Consider the following 25,349-nt stretch of genomic DNA (forward strand, 5'->3'; position numbering starts at 1 on the left):
GGCCTTCCCGTCACGCTTCCCTGACGGAGCAACTCTTAGCATTCAAACAATTAACCAGTGGAACTACTTGCCTCCAGAAGTGGTGAATGCTCCAACACTGGAAGTTTTAAAGAAGAGACTGGACAGCCATTTGTCCGAAATGGTACTATAGGGTTTCCTGCCTGAGCAGGGGGGTTGGACTAGATGACCTCCAAGGTCCCTTTCAACATCATCATCATCTTCATCATCATTATTATGGGTTCCCTGCCTGAGCAGGGGGTTGGACTAGATGACCTCCAAGGTCCCTTCCAACTTTATTATTATTATTATTATTATTATTATTATTATTATTATTATTATTATTATTCCCCCACACGTGGCTGCCGTGGGCGGCGGGGGGGAGGATAATTGGCAGGCATTCTGTACAGGGAGCAATGGTAGAGATTGTCCCTGACTTAGGACGACAAATTGAGCCCAAAGTTTCTGTTGCTAAGCGAGACCCTTGTTAAGTGAACAAGAAGCAACGGATGGAACCTGATCAAGGAGAGAAGCAACCTAGAACAAAGGAGAAACTTCCTGACAGTGAGAACAATTAATCAGTGGAACTACCTGCCTCCAGAAGCAGTGAATGCTCCAACACTGGAAGTTTTTAAGAAGAAACTGGACAGCCATTTGTTTGAAATGGTATAGGTTTCCTGCCTGAGCAGGGGTTTGGACTACATGACCTCCAAGGTCCCTTCCAACTTTATTTTTATATTATTATTATTATTGTTGATCATCGCACAGACAGCCAGATGTTCAGACTGGATTTGGCATTTTGTTTACCTATCGAGTCCTTACCCAGGACATTATTATTATTATTATTATTATTATTATTATTATTATTATTATTATTATTATATAATAAACTCAGGCAGGCTCAACTACTCGGGAGGAGAGCATCCCGCCCCTCTCCACAAGGTACACCCAGAGACTGAGATTTAAGGAGATGCTGTGGGGAGAGGCGTTTGTCAGGAACAAATGCTGATTCCTTGGAGTTTTGTGTGTGTTGTTGCTGATCTCTTGTTCTGTGACTTCTGCTTGGAAACCCGGAAACTCTGACCCTTGGACTGGCTGACAACGTTGCTTGGATGTTTAAAGAACTTGGACTGTATTTTGGCTTCCCTTCTGAAACCACTCAGGCAAGCGTGTATTCACACAGACTGGTTAGGTTTATGATGTATGTGTCATTCCTTGCTATCTCCGTGGCCTTGAGTAAATTCCTCTCCTAATCAGACTGTATGTGAAACTACTTGCAGCCAGAGGCGGCTGAAGGTGTGTGTGTCTTCCTTTGTTTGGAGGCTGGCCAGAAACGTGGGAGCATTTGGGGAAAAATTGGAGCAATTAAAGGACAGTTTGAATTGCTAGCTGACTGCATTGCCTCTGTGCTGTGCCCTGGGTCATCACACATCCCTACAACCAACCAGCTCTCACAACCACATGCCGGGCGGACCTGACGGGACTCACCGATGGATCCTTTGGCTGCGATGGCCACGGCCTCCAGTAGGACCTGGATGATCCCAGCTCGGACGCGGGGAGAATCTCGCCTGCAGCTGTCCAGGTGTGCCAGGATCTCCTGTATCACGTTGTGTGAGTATTGGGCCTGGGAAGGACAAAGAAAGAGGCACAAGGTTGGACCTGTTCCAGTGTAGTAGTCAAGTCCCTGCCCTCCCGCTCCAGAATTTTTGCGCCTCTTGAATCCAAACGAGAAACGGGAGTCGCAGAATAGGTTTGGGGGCATCCCAAAAAAGCAGAGGAACAGCTGGAAAGTCAAAGGAAGAATCTCTAAAACAGCACTGGTCACCCTTGCGACTCGAAGATGTGTGGGCTTCAATTCCCAGAATTCCCCAGCCAGCAAGGGAAGACTTACTTGGATGGAGTACATGATGACCTTGAAGCAGTGGACGGCAAATTCATTCGGGTCCCAGAGTTTGTGATGGCCTAAATGCCTGTTAAAAACAAATGATTTATCGGTGCTACGGTGTGCACTGATGAGGTTGCCTAGTTGGGTTATGAAAACGTCTGCAAGAAAACAGCCAAGCTGAGAGAGCACCAAGGTCTCCATAGGCCTCCTCTTCCTCCTCCTCCTCCTCCTCCTCCTCCTCCTCCTCCTCCTCCTCCTCCTCCTCCTCCTCTCCACGAACCCCATTCCCTTCTAGCACTGATGATGTTCCCTAGTTGGGTCATGAAAACGTCTGCAAGAAAACAGCCAAGCTGAGAGAGCACCAAGGTCTCCATAGGCCTCCTCTTCTTCCTCTTCCTCCTCCTCCTCTTCCTCCTCTCTGCAAACCCCACCCCTTTCTATCACTGATAATGTTACCTAGTTTGGGTAATGAACTGTCTGCAAAAAAGCCGCCAAGCTCAGAGAGCACCAAGGACCCCAGACCTAATTCATTTCCTTCCAAGGCCAACTCCAGAGGGAAAGTTTAAGCAGCGAGGTGCAAGGCCCACAAGAGGCTGCACGGTCTGTGGCTGGACTCCCTCCACTACTCCACACTGCTTTTAGTTCTTTCTAGGAGCCAGTCCAGTTTGCAAACACGGATGGATCCAGAGCGAAGCAGAAGTCAGAATGGCTCGGGAGGAGCCCTTGGGTCAGGAGGCGCAGCTGCCCTCCATCGCTCGCCTCTTACCCCTAGCAAAACCCCAAAGATTCCGGAGGGCCCCACTTACGCAAAGACGGGCCTGACAGCGTTGCTCATGTTCCCGTAGGTTGCACGGCCCAGCAGTTCTCGGAAGCAGTTCTCAGCCAAGACAGCAGGGTTCTCCTCTTTCTCACCGGAAGGAGAGGCGGGCGGTCCAATTCGGCTGGAAGGAAGAGAGACACTGCTGGAGCAGGACTGCCAAGCTTAATGCTGAGGGCCACACGGATTCCCAGAGGAGACATCTGGCTCCCATGAGTGTCTTTCCTTCTCGGCTGCCCCTTGCTCATGGCTGCTGCCACTTTGTTTCCCAGGGAAACAGCAATAGTGCTCAATATTGGTCAACAGAGGTCAACCGAGGCTAACCTTGGTCAACAGTGGTCATCATTGGTCAAAAAAAGTCAACCAAAGTGAACAATGGTCAATGAAGATCAAAGAGGTCAACCAAGGTCAACAGGAGTCAATGTTGGTCAACCAAGCTCAACAATGGTGAACACTGGTCAACAGAGATCAACCGAGTTCCAGTGGTAAACATTGGTCAACAGTGGCCAACTGAGGTCAACACTGGTCAACAGAGGTCAACATTGGTCATGATTAATCAACATTAGTCAACTGAGATCAACCAAGGTCAAGGGAGACCTCAATGAGGGAAGAAGACACAGTCTTCCTCAAGGCAGACATACCCATCTAGGTCTTCCGTCTTCTGCATGTTGAAAAGCAGGGAAGGGACAATCTTGTCCATGTGCTGAGGCTCCCAGATGGTGGCTCTGAGCTCATCATTCACCGTCTTACGGACAACTCCTTGAATGCCCCTGATGCCGGCGATCCGGATTCTTGTGGGAAGAGGCAGAAATATTAGAGAGGGTAACTCAAGGGAACGGGTGAATGTGTGATCAATTGCCCTGCAAATCCTACTTCTAAATTAAATCCTTCCGTGCAGGCAGAAAGAGTGGGTCTAATGAAGTGATGTGGGGATGAGGGACAGAAAACACGCCAACAGAAGTCAAAACATTTGCTGCTCCTCAACCCACATTTAGCAATAAGTTACTAGCCCTCTTTTTTATTGCCCAAGTTGCCGCTTACAGAATCTAGACTAACAGGATTGGAAGGGACCTTGGAGGTCTTCTAGTCCAGTTCCCTGCTCAAGTAGGATACCCTCTACCATTTCAGACAAATGGCTGTCCAGTCTCTTCTTAAAAACCTCCAGTGTTGGAGCACACACAACTTCTGAAGGCAACTTCTGTTCCACCGGTTAACTGTTCTCAAATTCTTTTGAGACTGGGTATCAGAATTTCATTTTTTAATGTGTGCCAGTGTGTTCACAGAAAAAAGTGACAATAAAGGTTATTTTACCTTATAAAATGAAAGAAAACTGTGCTTGGCTGAGAGTCAGTGGAGAGAGATTCTGTCAAGGTATAGTTTAACAACTAACCAGCTTATGTAAGATGTTAAGATGTAATGTAATGATGAGAATGAATCAGCAGGGTCTGTGTCTCTTTAAGAGCCTTGTATAAAAGGGAAGACTCTGCTGATGTGTTCTCTCTCTTCCGTTTCATGCTGTAACTGTGGCTTGTTGGATCCTACTGTATTAGCACATGTATGCATATTGTTCCTGGTGTATATAGTAGATAGTGTAAGATAAACCACCATGTTTACTCCTGGATTATCCCAGCACAATAAGAATATGCACACTCTGACAGATTCTTGGTTCGCTAACTTAAGAAACAATTGGAAAGCTCACACTCACACACGCAACTTACTCATTCCGTATTTCCGGGTCGTCGTGGCAGGAGTGACACATGGCACTGAAGCGGGACACAAAGAAGTCGTAGCGACGGTGATAGGAAGGAGTGTCCTCCTCAATGTTTGCAAACTTCACAAACTGCAGGAGGGGGGGAAGCAGAGGAGGCCAGCCGCAAGATTAGCAACAGAACGACGAGCTTGGAGAAAGTACAGGTTAGTCCTCGGCTTACAACCCCAACAGGGCGCAAAATTTCTGTTGCCGGGCGAGACAATTTTTCAGGGAATTTTGTTCCGTTTTACGGCCTTCCTTGTCACCGCCACTAAGTGAATAGCTGCCATTGTTAAATTAGTAACGCAGTTGTTAAATGAATCCAGCTTTGTCTCTTTCAGTCAGCTGAACAAAACAGTCGGGGAATACAGGTAGTAAGTCCTCGACTTACGACAAGTTCTTTTAATGACCGTTCAAAGGTTACAATGGTGACTCGACTTACGACTGTTTTTCAGAGTTATGACCTTTGCAGCATCCCCATGATCAGATGCTCGGCCACTGCTTCATATTTATGACGGTCACAGCGTCCCAGGGACCAGGTGAATCCTCTTTTGTGTGACCTTCTGAGAAGCACAGTCAATGGGGGAAGCCAGATTCGCTTAACGACCGTGTGACTAGCTTGACAACTGCAGAGATTCACTTAACAACAGTGGCGAGGGAGGTCATAAAATGGGGCAAAACTCACTCGGCACAATGTCTTACTTAGTGACAGAGGTTTTGGGCTGTGGTTGTAAGCTGAGGACTTACACCAGGGGTAGGCCACCTTGGCTCTTTTATGACTGGTGGACTTCAACTCCCAGAATTCCTGAGCCAGCCATGCTGAGGGGAAAGGGAGAGGTTTCCAAGCTGAGTTAGGCTGGCTCAGGAATTCTGGGAGTTGAAGTCCACAAGTCATCAAGGGGCCATAGTTCCCCCATGCTGGCTCAGGAATTCTGGGAGTTGAAGTCCACGAGTCATAAAAGGGCCAAGGTTGCCTACTCCTGACTTACACTGTATGGGAGGGGGGGAGAAAAATCAGAAGAAAGGCCTCCCTGTTTCTGCCTTCTTTCACCCCGTTTCCTCCAAGGGTCCCGTGGGAAGCGGGCGTCCGCGGCCCCAGACCGCGAGGGAGCCAAGCCCTGAGGAGGGAGGGAAAGCTCACTCACAGAGTTGGTTCCCAGGACTTGCAGTTTGGGGTCTCCGGACTCCAGGAGTTTGGCCACCATGTGCAGGAAGCTCTCCACGAAGGGCTTGATGCTCTGCGAGTGGCAGGCCATGAGAAGCTGGTCCAGGGCTTCCATCGCAATGAAGACGTACCTGGGTGGTGGGAGAGGGGAGAGAAAGAGATGCTCAGCCCCCCCCCCCAGGGGTCTCATCTGGACGCATCCAGCAGCCTGGACTCTTCTGCCAGGCTCCCTGAAGGACGGGCTCTGTCTCCCCTTCGACAGGAGGGGTCCAGGGTCCCAAAAGATAAGAGGAAAGGGATTTTTTTCCTCTCTCTGAAAGAATAAGGGGAAAGCAATAAGGTTTCCTGCTCTGGCAGGGGGTTGAAGACCTCCCAAGACCCTTCCAGCCCTCTGTTTCTATGACTCTATCATCAGGGGGTTGGACTGGAAGACCTCCAAGGTCCCTTCCAGCCCTTTGTTTCTAAATGATCCTCCAAGGTCCCTTCCAGCCCTTTGTTTCTATGACTCTATGATCAGGGGTTTGGACTAAAAGACCTCCAAGATCCCTTCCAGCCCTATGTTTCTATGATTCTGGGCACAGGGTTAGACTAGAAGACCTCCAAGGTCCCTTCCAGACCTATGTTTCTATGATCTTGGGCAGGGGGTTGGACTAGAAGGCCTTTAAAGTGCTTTCTAGTCCTATGTTTCTATGATTCTGGGCAGAGGGTTGGACTAGAAGATCTCTAAATTCCCCTCCAGCTCTATGATCCTGGGCACAGGATAGAACTAGAAGACCTCCAAAGGCCCTTCCAGCCGTTTGTATGACTCTATGATCCTGGGCAGGGGGTTGGACTACAAGACCTCTAAGGTCCCTTCCAGACCAACGTTTTTATAATGTTGGGCAGGGGATTGGACTAGAAGACCTTTAGAGTGCCTTCCAGTCCTATGTTTCTATGATCTTGGGCCGGGGGTTGGACTAGAAGACCTCCAAGAACCCTCCAGGGCTTCTAGGCGCTTTCCCATCCAGACCGGTGCTGAAAGTTGCAAGATACCCGCTGGGCGGGTGTCAAAAGCCACACTTTGAGAAGCAGACCACGGACGCCCAGAGGCCTCACCCGTAGCGATGGCGGATGACATCCCGGCTCAGCCTTTCCGCCAGGTCGGCGCCAATGCGGTCCAGCTTCTCCGGGGCGGAGACCGCGTAGAAGGTCAGCTTCTCCATGTCGGACTTGACCAGGCCATCCTAGGCAGCCGAGAGACCATCCGGGTGGGTTAAGCCTCGGGAGATTCCCCCTGGACGCCCCATTCTGCAGGATCGGCCTCAGCCCCCCTTCCTCCCCCCCAAAGGAGTGGGCATGGTAGGGGGAGGACGGTCTGACGCTGCTGACCTTTGGCAACCCCAGAGAGAGAAGGCGGGAGGAGAAAAACAAAGAAATGTAGAAAAGGAGTAGAAATAGCCTTCGGGTTCCTGAAGCATTTGTTAAAGGGAGCAAGGAAAGAAGGAAAGAAAGGCGGGGAAGGAGGGAGGGAGGACTGGAGGAGAGGGAGACAGGAAGGGAGGGAGAGGGAGGGAGGGAGAGAGGAAGGGGGAGGGAGGGAAGGGAAGAAGGAAGGGAAGGGAGGAAGGAAGGGAGAGGGAGGGAGAGGAAGGGGGAGGGAGAGAGGAAGGGAGGGAAGAATGGAGGAAGGAAGGGGAGGGAGAGGGAGGAGGGATTGGAGGGGAGGGAGAGAGGAAGGGAGAGAAGAAGAAAGGAAGGGAGGGAGGGAGGATTGGAGGAGAGAAAGGGAGGGAGGAAGGGAGGGAGAGGGAGGGAGAGAAGAGGGAGGGAGGGAAGAAGGAAGAAGGGAGGGAAGAAGGGAAGGGAGGGAAGGGAGGGAGAGAAGAAGGAAGGGAAAAAGGAAGGAAGGAAGGAAGGAAGGAAGGGAGAGGATTGGAAGGGAGGGAGGGAGGAAGAGAGGGAAGAAGGGGGGAAGAAGGGAGGAAGGAAGGGGGAGGGAGAGGGAGGAGGGATTGGAGGGGAGGGAGAGGAAGGGAGGAAAGAGGAAAGGAAGGGAGGGAGGGAGGAAGAATTGGAGGGGAGGGACGGAGGGAGGGAGGGAGGGAGGGAGGGAAGGAAGGACCCTTGCTTAGGTCTGCCACCTGTTCTAAAGAACCCTCCAAGGCTCCTGGGATCGAGCGGAAGGGAAAACCTGCTTCTTAACCCTGAGCAGGTCAGAAGGGACTCTGAAAGGCCAAGGCGCTTGTATAGCTGGCCTTTCAAAAAGAAAGACAGTCATTCCCCCCAACCAAAGCCCCCATGGGGGAGGGGGGGCAGACGGCCCCTGCTCCCCCCACGCGGAGACCCAGCCAAGAGAACCACCCAGAGCATCAACCACCTGAGAATCGACCCCTCAAATTAAAAAAAAGAACCGGGCCGATCTCCGCCAATGCGCAGAGGCTTCCCCGCCACGTCGGAGCGGCCCAGCGCCAGAGCCCGCCGATCGGGGGCCGCCGGGAGGCCTCCCCCACTTACTTTGGGGTCCTCGGGGAATATGTTGTCCACCAGGCGCTTGTATCGCGGGCGCAGGGCCGCGCAGCAGCAGCAGACGCCTGCAAGGGGGGGGGGGAGAAAAGGGCCGTGAGGAGGAGCGAAAGAGACATCCATGCATTTTTCTTCTGCAACCCAGAGGAGAGCTCTGCCCTTTGCACGTTTACGGGGTGCAGGAAGGGGTGCCACCTGGCTTGGCATCACACACACACACACACACACACGCCCAAGTCTCCCCAGGCAGTGAAAGGGCAGTTGGGCAACCACTGGGAATTGCAACCGCTTTCCGACAGGGAAGAGCTGCATCCGAAAGCAGAGCGAGTTCACCTTCACGCTTGCTTTCCGTGGCGTCAGACAGACAATGTGTGGGAGCAGCACCCAGGCTGTCCTCGACTTACGACAGCGACCGAGGCCAAAGTTTCTCAGAGGGCGGTTAAGTGAGTTTGGTTAGCAGTTGTTAACAACAACAATCGCGTTAGCATTTACCAGGGGTTCTCACCCTTGGCCACTTTAAGACTTGTGGACTTCAACTCCCAGAATTCCTCAGCCAGCCATGCTGGCTGAGGAATTCTGGGAATTGAAGTCCACAAGTCTTAAAGTGGCCAAGGGTGAGAACCCCTGATTTAGACTTATATACACTGCCCCATGAGGCTTGGCTGACTCTCCTCCTGTTCAGTGACTTTCGTTTTACGACCGGTCTTGCCAGAGTTGTTAAGTGAATCACTGCCCTTGTTAAGTTACTAACACGGGTTGTTAAGTGAGTCTGGCTTCGCCCATTGATGCAAAAGGGGATCACGTGACACCCCCGGGACACCGTGACCGTCATAAAGACGAGTCAGTTGCCAAGTGTCTGAATTTTGATCACTGGACCCTGGGGAGGCTGCAAGGGCTGTAAGTCATGAAAAGCAGCCATAAGTCACTGTTTTTAACGCCATCGCAACTTCAATGGTCACTAAATGAATTGTTGTTAAGTAGAGGATAACTTGTGAACGTGTAGGTGGACCCCTAAATCACCACAGAGAATGAGAGTCTAATCCTGGCAGTGGACAACATGCATCAATTGGGAAGCCTCCGGGAAATCAAGGAATTCTTTCTCTAAACGCCACACTCAGAGTGAAAGACCCTGTGGGAAAAAATGTGCAGACGTTCAAAGGGTATCTAGTCAACCAGGAACAGAAGAGTAGAGTAGAGTAGAGTAGAGTAGAGTAGAGTAGAGTAGAGTAGAGTAGAATAGAATAGAATAGAATAGAATAGAATAGAATAGAATAGAATAGAATACAGAGAAGAGCAACAAAGATGATTAGGGGACTGGAGGCTAAAACATATAAGGAGCGGTTGCTGGAATTGAGTATGTCCAGTTTAACAAAGAGAAGGACTAGGGAGGACATGATAGCAATCTTCCAATATCTCAGGGGCTGCCCCAAAGAAGAGGGAGTCAAGCTATTCTCCAAAGCGCCTGAAGGCAAAGACAAGAAGCAACGGATGGAAACTCATCAAGGAGAGAAGCAACCTAGAACTAAGGAGAAACTTCCTGACAGTTTGAACAATTAACCAGTGGAACCACCTGCCTCCAGAAGCTGTGAATGCTCCAACACTGGAAGTTTTTAAGAAGAGACTGGACAGCCATTTGTCCAAAATGGTATAGGGTTTCCTGCCTGAGCAGGGGGTTGGACTAGATGACCTCCAACGTCCCTTCCAACTTTACTTTACTACTATTACTACTACTAGAATAGAATAGAATAGAATAGAATAGAATAGAATAGAATAGAATAGAATAGCAGGATAGGATAGGATAGGATAGGATAGGATAGAAGCTGGAAGGGACCCTGGAGGTCTTCTAGTCCAGCCCCCACTCCAGCAGGAGAACCTATACCATCTCAGACAAGTGACTGTCCAGAAAAATCCCAAATGAGTCCAGCAACCTATTTGTTCCTCAGAGCCACCTTCAAAGCAGAAGCCTTTCCCGAAAGTCACATCAAACTCTGCTTGATAACAGATATTCCTAAGATAAAGATGGGTGAAGATGGCAATAAAGCTGGCCCACAGCAGCTGCATTTCAGCGTGCCCAACCGCTGTCTCCAGATGTGCCTCGCACTAATAACTCAACCCCCTGGCCACGATTGTGGTAGAACAGATCAAATAAGGTGTTTTTGTTAGATAAGAGAGAAGATAAGATCACCTTGATTGTCATTTTTTTTTACGGTGGGCACAACGGCACACATCCAAAATGAAATTTAATCGCCCGCTCTCAAAGTGAAACACATACTATGAAACACACCTAAACATACTATGAACAACATATGTATAGACCCACATCCCTAGATATACGTAGCAAATAAATATTAAACACTGTCCATCTTGAATATATAACGGAAGGAGGAAGCTAGAGAGTTCGCAAGGTTGATGCTGTATGGAATGAAACTCTGGCTGAATCTGGATGTTCTGCTACGGATACCACGAAGCCCCCCAGAAGGGAACAAGGAAAACAGGTCATGGAGAGGATGTGTCGTGTCCCAGATAATCTTACGGACCCTACTCAAGCAGCGCTTCTGTGCCATGTCCTGGATGGGAGGGAGGGATCTGCCAATGATCTTTGTTTTGTTATTTTTTTTAAGAAAAACTGGAGCTCTTTACGCTAGGGCAGTGTTTCCCAAACTTGACAATTTTAAGGCATGTGGACTTCAACTCCCAGAATTCCACAGCCAGCAATGCTAGCTGTGGAATTCTGGGAGTTGAAGTCCACATGCCTTAAAATGGTCAAGTTTGGGAAACACTGCGCTAGGGGTACCCAACCTCCGGTCCGTGGACTGGTACCGGTCTGTGGCATGCCAGCAACCGGCCCACAGAAACAATCAAAGCCTCATCCCTGGGATGCAGGATTCACACAAAACCACGCACACTCTCCGGTCTATGGCAAAACCTTTCTCCACAGAAGCGGTCCCTGGTGGCCAAAAGGTTAGGGACCTTCGCTTTACGCTAACCGCCAAAACGGCTTCTTCATTCTCAAGAAATGAAAGCATCTGTTGGCGAACTTGCAAAGGGAAAAATAACTGCAGGATGTTTCTCAGCTCCCTCCCCGAAAAATTCAGCCATTGTAAATCGAATTATAATAATATTTTTTTTAAAAAATGCAGTCTCAGGAAAAAAAGCAAAGATTCTTTTCAGCCCAGAGCGAATGCACCAATATCCTAGAACAGTGTTTCCCAAACTTGACAATTTTAAGGCATGAGGACTTCAACTCCCAGAATTCCACAGCCAGCAACGCTGGCTGTGGAATTCTGGGAGTTGAAGTCCTCATGCCTTAAAATTGTCAAGTTTGGGAAACACTGTCCTAGAAGAAACTGTTTCCACTGTATTGGAGCATCTCTCCTCCAGGGACACATGGGGCTCTTTGCTCCATCAAAACCTACCTTTCTGTTAGGTCGGTAAGATTATTTCACAGTGCAGGATGGGAGAAGTTCTGGGGGGTGAATTTCACGCTCTCAGGTTCGTTAGCCAGAACGAAGCGATTGTGGAAGTGTAAAACTCTCGCTCATTTTTTTTTTTAATCAGACATTGCAAAAAACATAAACCAATTTATTTTTTTTTGCAAATGAGCAAGCTGGTTTTTGAAGACTTTGGCAAATAATAAATCCGGTTGTCCTCCACTTGGTGTGCTGCCTTCTCTCCCCCATTCCTGCCCCACTGCTTATCTGGACAGGGTGGGCAACGATGGGCCCTTGACCACCTGTGGACTTCAACTCCCAGAATTCCTGAGCCAGCCATAGGAATTCTGGGAGTTGAAGTCCACGGGTCGTCAAAGGACCATCGTTGCCCACCCTCCCAGTCTATGGGGTTAAAACCCTCACTATCTTCCAGGCTGCCAACAGGTTAGCTGCTTCTTGCACAGCCACAGCAAACAACCAGGAAACTGCACAAACTCAGTTCTTGTGTAGCCTTGCTGCTCTCCTGACTTTGGAAGAAGCTGGTCTCCCATCAAGGTCTTCAACTGAAGAAGAGACGTGTCACCTACCGAAACACGTGCAGGGTCCCGGTTCCCAGGCGGGGTTGTAAGTGTAAGAAGTATCTGGCTCAGCTACAGGAACAGCCACGTAGGTCCTCATCTTTGCCAGCTTGTGTCATTCAGCCTTGTGGATGCCCCCGACTCTCCTCCGGTGTCCTTTCAGCCTGCGCTGGAGCATCGCTGAATTCGGACACCGACAATTCAATCCGCCTTTGACATCGATACCCAGGCTTGCCGGGCGCCAGACCGAGGCCACGTGTGCAATTCCCGTTAATAATGCAGGACCCTGGAAAGCAGAAACCGGCCAGGGTCTCGTGGCCTGTTCCTTCTCCAGGGCGATTCACGACCGGAGTGACAGTGTCCGTCCGCAGAAAGGACACGCAGGGATGCGGCGTTTATTCCGCGCAGCCCAGGAAGAGCGGTGAATAACAAGCTTCCCAACAAGTCAAAACACGTCCGGCAAACTGCTCGGGAAGAAAGGTTACGACGGCTGCTCCTGAAACCTCTAATCATCATTAAAAGTTGCCAGCTCCGAAGTTTGGCTTGGCTTTGCTGTGGCAACAGAGGTGAGTGCAATGCCTCCCCGGGGGATCCAGATTTTGGCCTTAAATGACCTGGATTTTAATAGCCTGGCTTTTTTTCTCTTGCAGCCACTTTGTTTTATTTTATTAATCTTCTTTATTTGGCCATGTCTGGTTAGACACCCAAGGAGTTTGTACGGAAGCACTCAGTATACTTGCAAAACAACGGAATATAATAATAATAGGTCGGTAAGGATTTGAGAGGTAGGAAAAAATGCCAAATCTACTCTGAACATCTGGCTGGCTAAGTGACGAACCATAACAACATCTAGAGCACCACTTGAACACCATCGGCATTGACAAATTCTCCATCGGTCAATTGCAAAAGGCGGCTTGACTTGGAACCGCTTCCATCCTACGACAAAATCTGTATCTGCATCAAACATCAACATCTGCCTGTCTCAGGTCCTTGGGAAGGGCTTAATAGGCAGACAAAAATGCCAAATCCGCTCTGAACATCTGGCAGACTGTGGGATAAACCATGATAATAATAGTACTAAAGTGTACAGCCAATCAAAAGGGGAAGTTAAGAATAGTAAAAAGGGATAAATGTTGAATGTTGATGTAGGGAAAGGAAAGATGGGAGCAGATCCAGATGTGTTTCCTGTATTGGAGGAAGCAGCCCTCCATATCTAATGGTTGAATTATGGCAACTGGACCACATGTTGTTAATCTGGGATGTTCCCTTGCTCATCCAAGCAACTTCATCAGTCAGAGCAAACTTAGGCAGAGAATCAGAGAGTTGTTGGAATATACCAATTCTTGCCACGTGAACCTCGGGGATTTCTCCCCCAAATGCTTTCCAATTAACAGAAGGATAGAATCAAAGTCAGGTGAAGTGTTAATACCACTTTGCAACAGCTTGGTATGGCCACACTTGGAATCCTGCATCCAGTTTTGGTCGCTGCGATGTAAAAAAGATGCTGAGACTCTGGAAAGAGTGCAAAGAAGAGCAACAGAGATGATCAGGGGACTGGAGGCTGAAACATATGAGGAACGGTTGCTGGAATTGGGTATGTCTAGTCCAGGGGTAGGCAACCTTGGCTCTTTTATGACTCGTGGACTTCAACTCCCAGAATTCCTGAGCCAGCTATGCTGGCTCAGGAATTCTGGGAGTTGAAGTCCACGAGTCATAAAAGAGCCAAGGTTGCCTACCCCTGGTCTAGTCTAATGAAGAGAAGGACGAGGGGGGACAGGATAGCAGTCCTCGATTTACAAACAGTCCATTTAGTGACGGTTCAAAGTTAGGAGGGCACTGAAAAAAGCGACTTACATTTTCATACTTACAACTGTTGCAGTGTTCCCAGGATGAAATGATAAAATTCAAATGATTGGCAACTGACTTGTACTTACGACAGTTGCACTGTCCTGGGGGTCACATGATCCCCTTTTGCGACCTTCTGACTAACAAAGTCCATGGGGAAGCAGGATTTACTTAACAACTGTGTGACCATCTTAACAACTGCAGGGATTCCCTTCACAATTGTGGCAAGAAGGGCCGTAAAATGGGGCAAAACCGACTTAACAAATGTCTCACTTAACGACAAAAATGTGGGGCTCAATTGTGATCGTACGTTGAGGACTCCCTGTAGTAAAATATGTCCTAAAACAAGGATTCTCAGAGTGTGGGCCATGAACCCATACATAATCATGAGCAACGATATGAAAGACAGGAAAAAAAAAAAGTCTGAATAATGGATGTTGCAGAACTTGAAAGAACTGGAGAAAATCCCAAAATACAAACATCTGGATAGAAGGAGAATGAGAGTGGCAAAAGGAATGTGGAAAAGATAGTTCCAGTAGTAATAAGTGCCTCGAATGCAATCCAAAAAACATCTGGGGAACCATTTGAACACCATCGGCATTGACAAATTCTCCATCGGTCAATTGCAAAAGGCGGCTTGACTTGGAACCGCTTCCATCCTGCGACAAAATCTGTATCCCCATCAAACACCAACATCTGCCTGTCCCAGGTCCTTGGGAAGGACTCAATAGGCAGACAAAAATGCCAAATCCGTTCTGAACATCTGGCAGACTGGGCGACGAACCGTAATAACAACATCTGGAGCACCACTTGAACACCATCGGCATTGACAATTCTCCATCAGTCAATTGCAAAAGGCGGCTTGACTTGGAACAGCTTCCATCCAGTGGCAAGACATTAACACAGGGGTCTTCAAAGTAGGCCCTTTGATGACTTTTAGACTTCAACTCCCAGAATTCCTCATCCAGGCATGCGTGCCTGGCTGAGGAATTCTGGGAATTGAAGTCCACAAGTCATCAAAGGGCCAAGTTGGAAGACCCCTGCCTCAACACCACCACTTCTGCCTATTCCAGGTCCTTGGGAGGGATCCGATAGCAACAGCAATAGATGTCAATGCTGTGACAAGGGATGTTACACTTATATCCCACTTCATGGTGCTTAATAGCCTTCTCTAAGCGGTTTATTTGCCCCCGACATTCTGGGTCCTCATTTTACCGACCTCGGAAGGAGGGAAGGCTGAGTCAACCTTGAGCCAGTCAGGATCGAACTCCCGGCAGTGGGCAGAGTTAGTCTATCCAGTTAGTCTGGATAAAAGTGCCAAATCCAGTCTGAATATCCGGCTGACTATGCAACCAGTCGTAACGGTAACACACAAATCGTTGCTTTTATTCGTAGAATACGTACAAGTTATTTTATTACTTTAGGGAGATTCTAGTACAGGCATGTCAAACCCGCGACATCACATGATGTCGCGCAATATATCTGACCGGTTTTGCCATTGCCGGCAATGGGGTGGGCACGGCTTCCACGTGACGCATCCAGCCCGCAGGCCGGCAGTTTGACACCCCTGTTCTAGTATCATGAAGTTTAAGTATCAAAGCACAATTCCCTCCTCCAATTAAGAGTCATAAATCACATTCTCCAATTAGCTTGAAGAGTGGGCTTCCTCTCCAGCTCGCCAATTCTTTATCATCTTATTTCAATAACCTTGATTCTCATGCTAAGTTTAGTGTTGTTATGTCTAGCTAGACTCTCATTCACATCCCCCCTCCCAGCATCATCTTTCTACAAGCGAAAGGGAAAAAGATGGCTACATTTCCGTCTGTTGTCAATGCAAAAACATCCGATGTTAGCAGCGTTGACAATTAACAGATTTCTATACTCACGTGCTGGCATCATGAATGTGTCATTTGACCTCTATTTCCCACATGCTGATAATCTGCGAGAAAGAAAGAAAAAAAGGCCACATCGGAACCGTTTCACTGATCACCGATAGCTTTACCACCAATTACACTTCGTTTAGTGACCGTTTGAAGTTACAAAGGCACTAAAAAAAGTGACTTACAACTGTCGGTCACATGATTAAAATTCAAGACACCTGGCAACTGACTTGTACTTGTGACGGTTCCAGGGTCCCTGGGTAATGTGATCCCTTTTTGGGATCTTCTGACGAGCCAAGAAAACGGGGAAGCCAGATTTGCTTAATGACCATGTCACACGGTCGTTAAGCGAATTTGGCTGCCCCACTGACTTAGCTTGTCAGAAGGTCCCAACAGGGGATCACATGACGCCGGGATACTGCAACCGTCATAAATATGAACCAGATGCCAAGTGTCTGAATTTGGATCACCTGACTGTGGGGATGCTGCAACAGTTCTAAGTTCCTTTTTTCAGTGCCGTTGTAACTGTAACGGTCACTAAACAAAAACTGTTGTAAGTTAAGGACTTCCTGGAGAAGGGGAACACATGACCCCAGAGCATAGAACAGGGGTAGGCCACCTTGGCTCTTTTATGACTGGTGGACTTCACGCCCAGAATTCCTGAGCCAGCCATGCTGAGGGGAAAGGGAGAGGTTTCCAAGCTGAGCTGTCTGGCTCAGGAATTCTGGGAGTTGAAGTCCACCAGTCATAAAGCGGCCTCGGCCTACGCCAGAGGTAGCCAACCTTGGGTCTTTTATGACTGGTGGACTTCAACTCCCAGAATTCCTGAGCCAGCCATGCTGAGGGGAAAGGGAGAGGGTTCCAAGCTGAGCCATGCTGGCTCAGGAATTCTGGGAGTTGAAGTCCATGAGTCATAAAGCAGCCTAGGCCTAGGCCAGAGATAGGCAACCTTGGCTCTTTTATGACTGATAGACTTCAACTCCCAGAATTCCTGAGCCAGCCATGCTGAGGGGAAAGGGGGGTTTCCAAGCTGAGTCATACTGGCTCAGGAATTCTGGGAGTTGAAGTCCACAAGTCATGAAGCAGCCATAGTTTCCCCCATGCTGGCTCAGGAATTCTGGGAGTTGAAGTCCACCAGTCATAAAAGGTTGTCTATCCCTGGCATAGAAGAACTGGAAGTTCCAACTTCAGACCGGAAGATGTGATCTGGCCCAGAGAATCACCAAGAATCGGACACGGCTAAACGGATCACCTGATCATCACTCACCAATGTCCTCGGATTACTTGCAACCAAACTAAATTTAAATGGCAGGAGTGCAGCTTTTTTTTTAGAAAAGCAGCTTCATATTGATGTGGTTGTTACTTGCAGAAATACTAGAAAAATGTCTACATTCAATTGGGGTTTTTTGTAGAAGTTTTTATTTTTTTCCCATAATTTTTCAACCAACGTGCTGTCTGAGTTTACATTCGCGAATACATATTTAATTCCTTCCTCTAGCCATCGATAAAATAAGTCCCAAATTTTATAATATTTTGTTTCTTCTTTTTCTTTCAGTCTCATAGTCAGTCTGTCCATCTCTGCGCATTCTAGTATTTTTTTGATTATTTCTTCATCTGATGGTATTCCTTCATTTTTCCAATATTGTGCAAATATAATTCCTGCCGCTGTTGTAACATGCAAAATCAAATAAAAGCTTTGTCTATTAGTCTTTTCTGGTATTATAGCTAATAAAAAAAGTTCAGGTTTAAAGTCTACATGTTCTCCCAACATCTTTTCTAGCCAAGTATGTATCTATGGAAACTAATCAAGAGAGAAGCAACCTAGAACCAAGGAGAAACTTCCTGACAGTGAGAACAATTAACCAGTGGAACAACCTGCCTCCAGAAGCAGTGAATGCTCCAACACTGGAGGTTTTAAGAAGAGACTGGACAGCCATTTGTCTGAAATGGTATAGGTTCTCCTGCTTAAGCAGGGGGCTGGACTAGAAGACCTCCAAGTTCCCTTCCAACATTATTATTATTATTGCAATAATTCTTTACTTTATCATAAGTCCACCAAACATGATAATACGTGCCTGACTTATGTTTACATTCGTATTTTATCTACTAAAATACGAAGAAATGTATTAATTTAAGGTTGATAAAAGAGACTATTATTGGAAGAAATCAAGGAAAGCTATTCTGTGGAGTATGGAATTATAGAAACTAATTGTTATTGTTTGTAAATATAAACCCAGACAACACACTGTTTACCAAATATTAATGGTAATTATCCTAAAAAATAAAATAAAATATATTAAAAAAAAAAAAAAAAGGAAATGGCAGGAGTGCAACGGGTAGAATTTAGGCCAGACTCTCATTTGAAAAGGATTTGGCCTCAATTTTTACTCACAGATTTATTTTTTCCCAATCTGATGAGGAAAAAAATACGCCGTCCTATTATGAAAGAAAAAAAAATGAACAGAGCGTATATTTTCGTTTCTATATTTTATGCAGCCAGGAAAAAGGCAGAAAGAAGCCTCTGTATCTTTGTAAGTCTCGCTCTTTAAAACGTGCGTAGTAAAACTGCTATTAGGGATCAATTAGTGAAGTCTTGGCATAAAACTGTTCTGAAAAAATTTGGATTTGGATCACTGACGGCATTTCAGAAAATTGTCCTTTAATGTCCTATATGTAGAGGAGAATTTCCTGGAAATATCAGCTGCCTGGGGAGAGACGCAGACATTCCTCAAGTATTGCTGGCATAGAGCTATATCAAGAACGCAATGTATATTTTAATTTCACGTATTTTATATATATATTTTCGCTTTTAAAATGACTGTTTGCAATTTATCTTTTCTACGCTGGTCTATGACCACAATAAGGATTTGACCTTAGTCCTTGAATGGAAATAACTTATAGTTGTTACCCTCAACTGGCTACTTACCACTATTTCCCAAAATAGCTGCAGGAAACCGATAAAATAAAGGAGAACATCCGTAGCTCAGGGTGGAAATGAGGGTCCCTGGTGCTCTTTGCCCTTGGCTGTTTTCTCACAGACCTTTCAGGACCCAAATTAAGGGGCATCACCAGTGCTGGAAGTTGCTGCCTAATTTGGGTCATGAAACATCTGCAAGAAAACCTTAGAGGCTTAGAGAGCACGGAGGGGAGGGGAGGGGAGGGGAGGAAATAGGGAAATGAAATAGGAAAGGAAAGGAGAGAGGAGAGGAGAGGAGAGGGAGAGGAAATAGGGAAAGGAGAGGAAATAGGGAAAGGAGATGAGAGGAAATAGGGAGAGAGGAGAGGAAATAGGGAGGTGAGAGGAGATATGGAAAGGAAGAGAGGAGAGGAGAGAGCAGAGGAAATAGGGAGAGAGGAGAGGAAATAGGGAGAGGAGAGGAAATAGGGAAAGGAAAGGAGAGGAAATAGGAAAAGGAGAGGAAATAGGGAGAGGAGAGGAAATAGGGAAAGGAGATGAGGAAATAGGGAGAGAGGAGAGGAAATAGGGAGGTGAGAGGAGATATGGAAAGGAGGAGAGGAGAGAGCAGAGGAAATAGGGAGAGAGGAGAGGAAATAGGGAGAGGAGAGGAAACAGGGAAAGGAAAGGAGAGGAAATAGGAAAAGGAGAGGAAATAGGGAGAGGAGAGGAAATAGGGAGAGAGGAGAGGAAATAGAGAAAGGAGAGAAAATAGGAAAGGAGGAAATAGGGAGAGGAAATAGGGAGAGGAAAAGAAATAGGGAAAGGAGGAGAGGAGAGGAGAGGAAATAGGGAAAGGAGGAGAGGAAATAGGAAAAGGAGGAGAGGAGGAGGAGGAGGAGGAGGAGGAAAGGACTGTGGGGTCCCTGGTGCTCTCTGAGATGGGTGTGGTTTTTTTTGCAGATGTTTCATGACCCAGCTAGGTAACATCACTAGTGCTAGAAGGGAGTGGGGTCTGTGGAGAGAGGAGGAGGAGGAGGAGGAAGAGGAAAGGACTGTGGGATCTGGGTGGTCTCTGAGCTTGGTGGTTTTCTTGCAGGCGTTTCATGACCTAACTAGGTATCATCACCAGTGCACATGGTTACCCTCCCCCTTCTAACACTGATGATATTACCTACTTCGGCAATGAGACATCTGCAAGAAAACAAGAGGACCAAAGACCCCCAGTCATCATTGTCGTCCTCCTCCTCCTCTCTGCAATCCCCCCTCCCTTCTAGCCCTGATGGGGTTCCCTAGTTGGGTCATGAAACGTCTGCAAGAAAACCTCCAAGCCCAGAGAGCACCAAGGACCCCCCAGTTCATCCATCCCTGAGCCACAAACATCACCACCCACCCCAAACGCTGCACAGAGGATCCAGGGGAGCAGCAGCCGTTCTGACCCGCAGGGACATGAGGACGGGCAAATGAGTGGGAGTGGGCTGGACAAGCCCCCTCCCCTTCCAAAGTCCAGCTCTTCTGCGCACAGGACAGTTGGGGGGGGGCATTTTTAGGGGCTCAAAAGGGAGGGAATGGACTCCGAGGGGGGAGTCAGGATACAACCTCGGAGTGGGGGGGGGGAATCCTTACCCTGGGATCGATCCTGGCTTCCGCCTGGCCTCCCCAGGCTGCCCACCTTGCCCTCCATCAGCCTGCCCGCAGGGGGGAGGGCAGGAGAGCAGCTGTTCCTCCTCCCGGGACCCCCCCCCCCGATTTGGATACTCCGCCTTTCGGGCCGCCAGGCGGCTCACAAAAAGCCAAAGCGGCCAAACGTTCCGAGGTTTGCAATCTTGAAAGCCTGAAAATTCATTCATTAATTAACCTTTGAAGCCCTCCCCGGGGGAAAGGAATTGATCCAAGGGGGGGGCGTCCCGGGTCTGGGGGCTCCCTTGGGACCCCCAGCTGCAACCCACCCCCCACCCACCCACTCACAGCCCCCCCCAAAGCCGGAGTCGGCCCCCAAGAGATCCCCCCACCTCCCACCCCCCACCCCCAAGGCCAGGGGTGCAAGTTGAGCCCCCTCTGGCTGCCCCCCTCCCCTCTCTCGCCCCCCCCCCGTTTTCTGCGACAAGAGGCGGCCCGGGAGCCCGTCGCCAAGCGGGCGCCCTCCGGATTGGGGAGGGGGCTCCCCTAAACCGCTTGGGTGGGGGAGGGCGGCGGTAAAGGGGCCTTCTGGGGGGGGTCTTAGCTCGCGACTTCCCCCCCCTCCCCGCTCCCAGCCCCCGCGGACTCACCCAGCGCCCGGACGCAGCAGGCGGAGCAGCAGCCGCAGCAGCAGCAGCCACGACGGTGCCGCCGCCATCTTGGCCCGCCGCGCGATGCATTGTGGGCGTGGTAGTTCTGCGCGCCGGAGAAAGGAAGGGAGGGGCTTCCCCGCCTGCTCCCCCCCTCTCTTTCTCTCCCTGTTGGGTTTGGAGGGTCGTGTGAACCCACTCGCGTGTTTAATGCGTTGCTTTTCTTTCCCTCCCCCCTCCTCTCCACCCGTCTCTGCCCCTCCCGGGAGTTTTGGGGTCTGGTGTCCCCTTTCGGGGCTCCTCGACCACGGCCCGGCCCTGCCGAAGCGCTGGGGGAGGACAGCGTGGGAGGGGGGAGTCCGGGAGGACCCCCAGATTGCACATTCTGGGGCAGGGGGACAGGCCTTGCCGGAGCAACGGTGGTGCATTCCCAGATCCCAGAGACCCCCACCCCCAACCCAAATATTATTAATTATTAATTACAGTATTATTATTATTATTATTGCCTGAGCAGGGGGTTGGACTGGATGACCTCCAAGGTGCCTTCCAACTTTAGTATTATTAGTATTAGTATTATGGATCATCACACAGTCAACCAGATGTTCAGACTGGATTTGGCATTTTTGTCTACCTATGGAGTCCTTACCCAGGACCTGGGATAGGCAGATGTGGATGTTTGATGGCATTACAGGTATTGTCGCAGAATGGAAGCAGTTCCTCCTCCTCCTCCTCCTCCTCCTACTACTACTACTACTACTATTATTATTATTATTATTATTATGGATCATTGCACAGTCAGCCAGATGTTCAAACAGGATGTGGCATTTTTGTCTACCTATCGAGTCCTTACCCAGGACCTGGGATAGGCAGATGTGGATGTTTGATGGCATTACAGGTATTGTCGCAGAATGGAAGCAGTTCCTCCTCCTCCTCCTCCTCCTCCTCCTACTACTACTACTACTATTATTATTATTATTATTATTATGGATCATTGCACAGTCAGCCAGATGTTCAAACAGGATGTGGCATTTTTGTCTACCTATCGAGTCCTTACCCAGGACCTGGGATCGGCAGATATGGATATTTGATGGTATTACAGATATCGTCGCAGGATAGAAGCAGTTCCTTGTAAGGCCGCCTTTTGCAATTGACTAATAGCAAATTTGTCAATGCCAGTGGCAAATTCACCATTAGTCAATTGCAAAAGGCGCCTTACTATTATTATTAGTAGTAGTAGTATTAATATTAGTATTATTATCAACAATAATTTCATTATTAATAATATAATAACTCAGGTTCCCTGGACAGATTGCAAAATTATCTCGATTTTTAAAGAATAAATTTAGGAAGGAGATGATTAAAAAATCTAAAAAGCACAGATAGATACAAAGCTGAAATGGTCAGGGAAGAAAAAATGCTTATCCCGGTGTTGAAAAGCATCTAAGGGGGCTTCGGGCATCCTTCCCTCGGGATAACATGTTATATTCAGGATAATACAGCTGTCCGCGGGGGCTAAATGTATCAGATCATGGAGAGGAGGGTTTCTGGGCATAAACAGAGCGTCCCCAAGTAGAATCCCCACTCTATGCAGAATCTCAGGGTGTAACTTCCAGTTACGGCCACTAGGTGATGCTGCTGCTACGTGAGAGGTTAGAATAGGGGTCTTCAAACTTGGCCCTTTTATGACTTGTGGACTTCAACTCCCAGAATTCCTCAGCCAGGCATGCCTGGCTGAGGAATTCTGGGAGTTGAAGTCCACAAGTCATAAAAGGGCTAAGTTTGAAGACTCCTAGATTAGAGGCAATTCTAAACCCCCCCTCCTTTGCCATATGATTGACAGCTCCCCTCATTTCCAGGTGGATGTTGGGGGGGGGGATTTGGAGACAATTGTGGGAGATGGTGGGGACAGACCCAGCTTTGTGTATTAAATTGTGACTTTCTCTTACATTCTGCAAAGCCTGGGCCTGCCCTGTTCTGTCTCCTCCAGGCAAGTCCTGATTTGCGGGATTGGGGCTCTTGGGAAAGGATGCTCTCACCTGTGGTCAGTTTAAGAGGGGTGGACTACAACTCCCAGAATTCCCCAGCCAGCATGGTTTAAGGGGAGGGGACTTCAACTCCCAGAATTCTCCAGCCAGCATGCTTTAAGGGGAGGGGACTTCAACTCCCAGAATTCCCCAGCCAGCATGCTTTAAGGGGAGGGGACTTCAACTCCCAGAATTCCCCAGCCAGCATGCTTTGGGGGGGGCATCAACTCTCAGAAATTCCCAGCAGTATGCTTTAAAATGGGGGACTTCCACTCCCAGAATTCCCCAGCCAGCATGCTTTTAAAAGAGGAGGAGGGGACTTCAATTCCCAGAATGGCTGGCTGCAGAATTCTGGGAGCTGAAGTCCACAAGAGTCCCCAAGCTTGGATACCCCTGGTCGAGGGTCTCCTGCTTAACAGGGGGAGAGGGGGTTGGACTAGAAGACCTCCAAAGTCCCTTCCAACTCAATTAGTCTGTTACTAACCCCCCTCTGGGGGGGTTTAAAGCCTTTCCCTCCCTCTCTGGCTCTGCCAATAAAATTGTGGCTGCGCGACCCAGGTGGGACTTGAACCCACAATCCCCAGCTCCGGAGGCTGATGCCTTATCCATTAGGCCACTGGGCCCCCCTCCCTCAGCTCCCTCTCATCTGCTGCTGCTGCTCCTGCAGCTAACTGTGGGGGGGGGGCAGGAGGGGTGAGCCAGCCTTGGCACCGAAATGTCTGGATGCCGTTGTGAATTCTCTGGCGGAGAGGAAGATCCAGGCTGGAAGATCAAAAGATCAACGTGGCGGCCCTGATCTCGGGAGACGGAGCCCAGCCAGGCCCTGCCACAGAAGCCACGAGCTGGGCTTGGCAGCCCGTCAGCTTGTGAATTAGAATCCGCTTCACGTTCAACATTTGCCTCCAGAAATCGTGGGTGCTCCGTCACTGGAGGATTTATAAGAAGAGACTGGACAGTCACCTGTCTGAGACAGAATAGGTTCTCCTGCTTGAGCAGGGGGCTGGACTAGAAGACCTCTAGGGTCCCTTCCAGCTCCTATTCTATTCTATTCCATTCCATTCCATTCCATTCTATTCTATCTGTATTTTATTATTCTGTTCTGTATTCTTTTCTATATTCTATATTCTTTTCTATATTCTATATTCTATTGTATATTCTATTCTATTGTATATTGTATATTCTATTCTATATTCTATTCTATGTTCTATATTCTATTCTATTCTGTATTCTGTATTCTATGTTCTGTTCTATATTCTATTTTATTTTCTATTCTATATTCTATTCTATATTCTATATTCTATATTCTGCTCTATACTATACTATATTCTATTCTATATTCTATTCTATGTTCTATACTATATTCTTTTCTATATTCTATATTCTATTCTATTCTATATTCTATATTCTATTCTATATTCTATTTTGTATTCTGTATTCTGTTCTGTTCTATATTCTATTTTATTTTATTTTATATTCTATATCCTATATTCTATTCTATACTATATTCTATTCTATATTCTATTCTATATTCGATATTCTATTCTATACTATATTCTATTCTGTATTCTATTCTATATTCTATGTTCTATGTTCTATTCCATTCTGTTCTGTTTTGTTCTGTTCTAAAGGCTGGCAAAGCGAGTCAGGCTGCAGAAGGTGGATTTCAAAGTGGGAAAAACTGGAGGCTGACTTTCTGCCCAGGAAACATGGCCCGATCCAGTTTAAAAATGGACACCACAACGGTGGTATCAAAGCTCTACCTTTTTCATCGGACGCTACCCATAAAAAAAAAAACCCAATTTCACATGGTCCTCCACTTGCAACAGTCCATTTAGCGACCGTTCAAATTTACAACAGCACTGAAAACAGCGATTTAAGGATGGTTTTTTCACACTTAATGACCGTTGCAGCATTCCCCTGTGGTCACACGATTTACGTTCGGATGCTTGGCAACTGACTCGCACTTACGACGGTTGAAGTTTCTTGGCATCCGGGGACCCCCTTTTGCGACCTGCTGACAGGCAGTGGGGAAGCCGGTTTCACTTAACAACCGGGCGACGGCTCGCAGCGATTCACTTCACAAATGTCGCAAGGAAAGTCTCACAATGGGGCAAAATTCACTTAACGAGTGTCTCGCTTAGCAACGGACATTCTGGGCCCAGTCGGGGTGGTAAGTCCAGGACTACCTGTAATAGTTTGGGGGAGATAAGGAAACCAGGCTGGGATCGTTCTCCTGAGAGGGCCTGAAGTTTTCTCCATCACACACACACACAGATACACACACACACACACACAAACCAGCTTTTTAA

The 25,349-nt window shown here is 48.1% G+C and overlaps 1 protein-coding gene and 1 non-coding gene across 2 annotated transcripts in view; both read right to left on the reverse strand.

The window, feature by feature from the left end:
* The window catches only part of EFR3A (EFR3 homolog A), a 51,965-nt gene extending 30,847 nt beyond the window's left edge, over positions 1 to 21,118 (reverse strand). The window contains exons 1-10 of the mRNA XM_039330194.1: positions 21,017 to 21,118; positions 15,857 to 15,909; positions 8,108 to 8,184; positions 6,710 to 6,837; positions 5,595 to 5,745; positions 4,418 to 4,539; positions 3,341 to 3,490; positions 2,689 to 2,823; positions 1,889 to 1,967; positions 1,486 to 1,621 (exon numbers count right to left, since the gene is read on the reverse strand). Of these exons, the coding sequence (XP_039186128.1) occupies positions 1,486 to 1,621; positions 1,889 to 1,967; positions 2,689 to 2,823; positions 3,341 to 3,490; positions 4,418 to 4,539; positions 5,595 to 5,745; positions 6,710 to 6,837; positions 8,108 to 8,184; positions 15,857 to 15,869 (991 nt within the window). The 5' untranslated portion in view covers positions 15,870 to 15,909; positions 21,017 to 21,118. The remainder of the gene's footprint in view (positions 1 to 1,485; positions 1,622 to 1,888; positions 1,968 to 2,688; positions 2,824 to 3,340; positions 3,491 to 4,417; positions 4,540 to 5,594; positions 5,746 to 6,709; positions 6,838 to 8,107; positions 8,185 to 15,856; positions 15,910 to 21,016) is intronic.
* A 2,472-nt stretch (positions 21,119 to 23,590) lies between these two features.
* Positions 23,591 to 23,663, reverse strand: TRNAR-CCG. The gene has a single exon. It is a non-coding gene; the product is annotated as a tRNA-Arg (tRNA).
* Positions 23,664 to 25,349: the final 1,686 nt, after the last annotated feature.

Source organism: Crotalus tigris, unplaced genomic scaffold (assembly GCF_016545835.1).
Source record: "Crotalus tigris isolate CLP2741 ecotype Arizona unplaced genomic scaffold, ASM1654583v1 scf7180000024426.592134, whole genome shotgun sequence".
Taxonomy (NCBI): domain Eukaryota; kingdom Metazoa; phylum Chordata; class Lepidosauria; order Squamata; family Viperidae; genus Crotalus; species Crotalus tigris.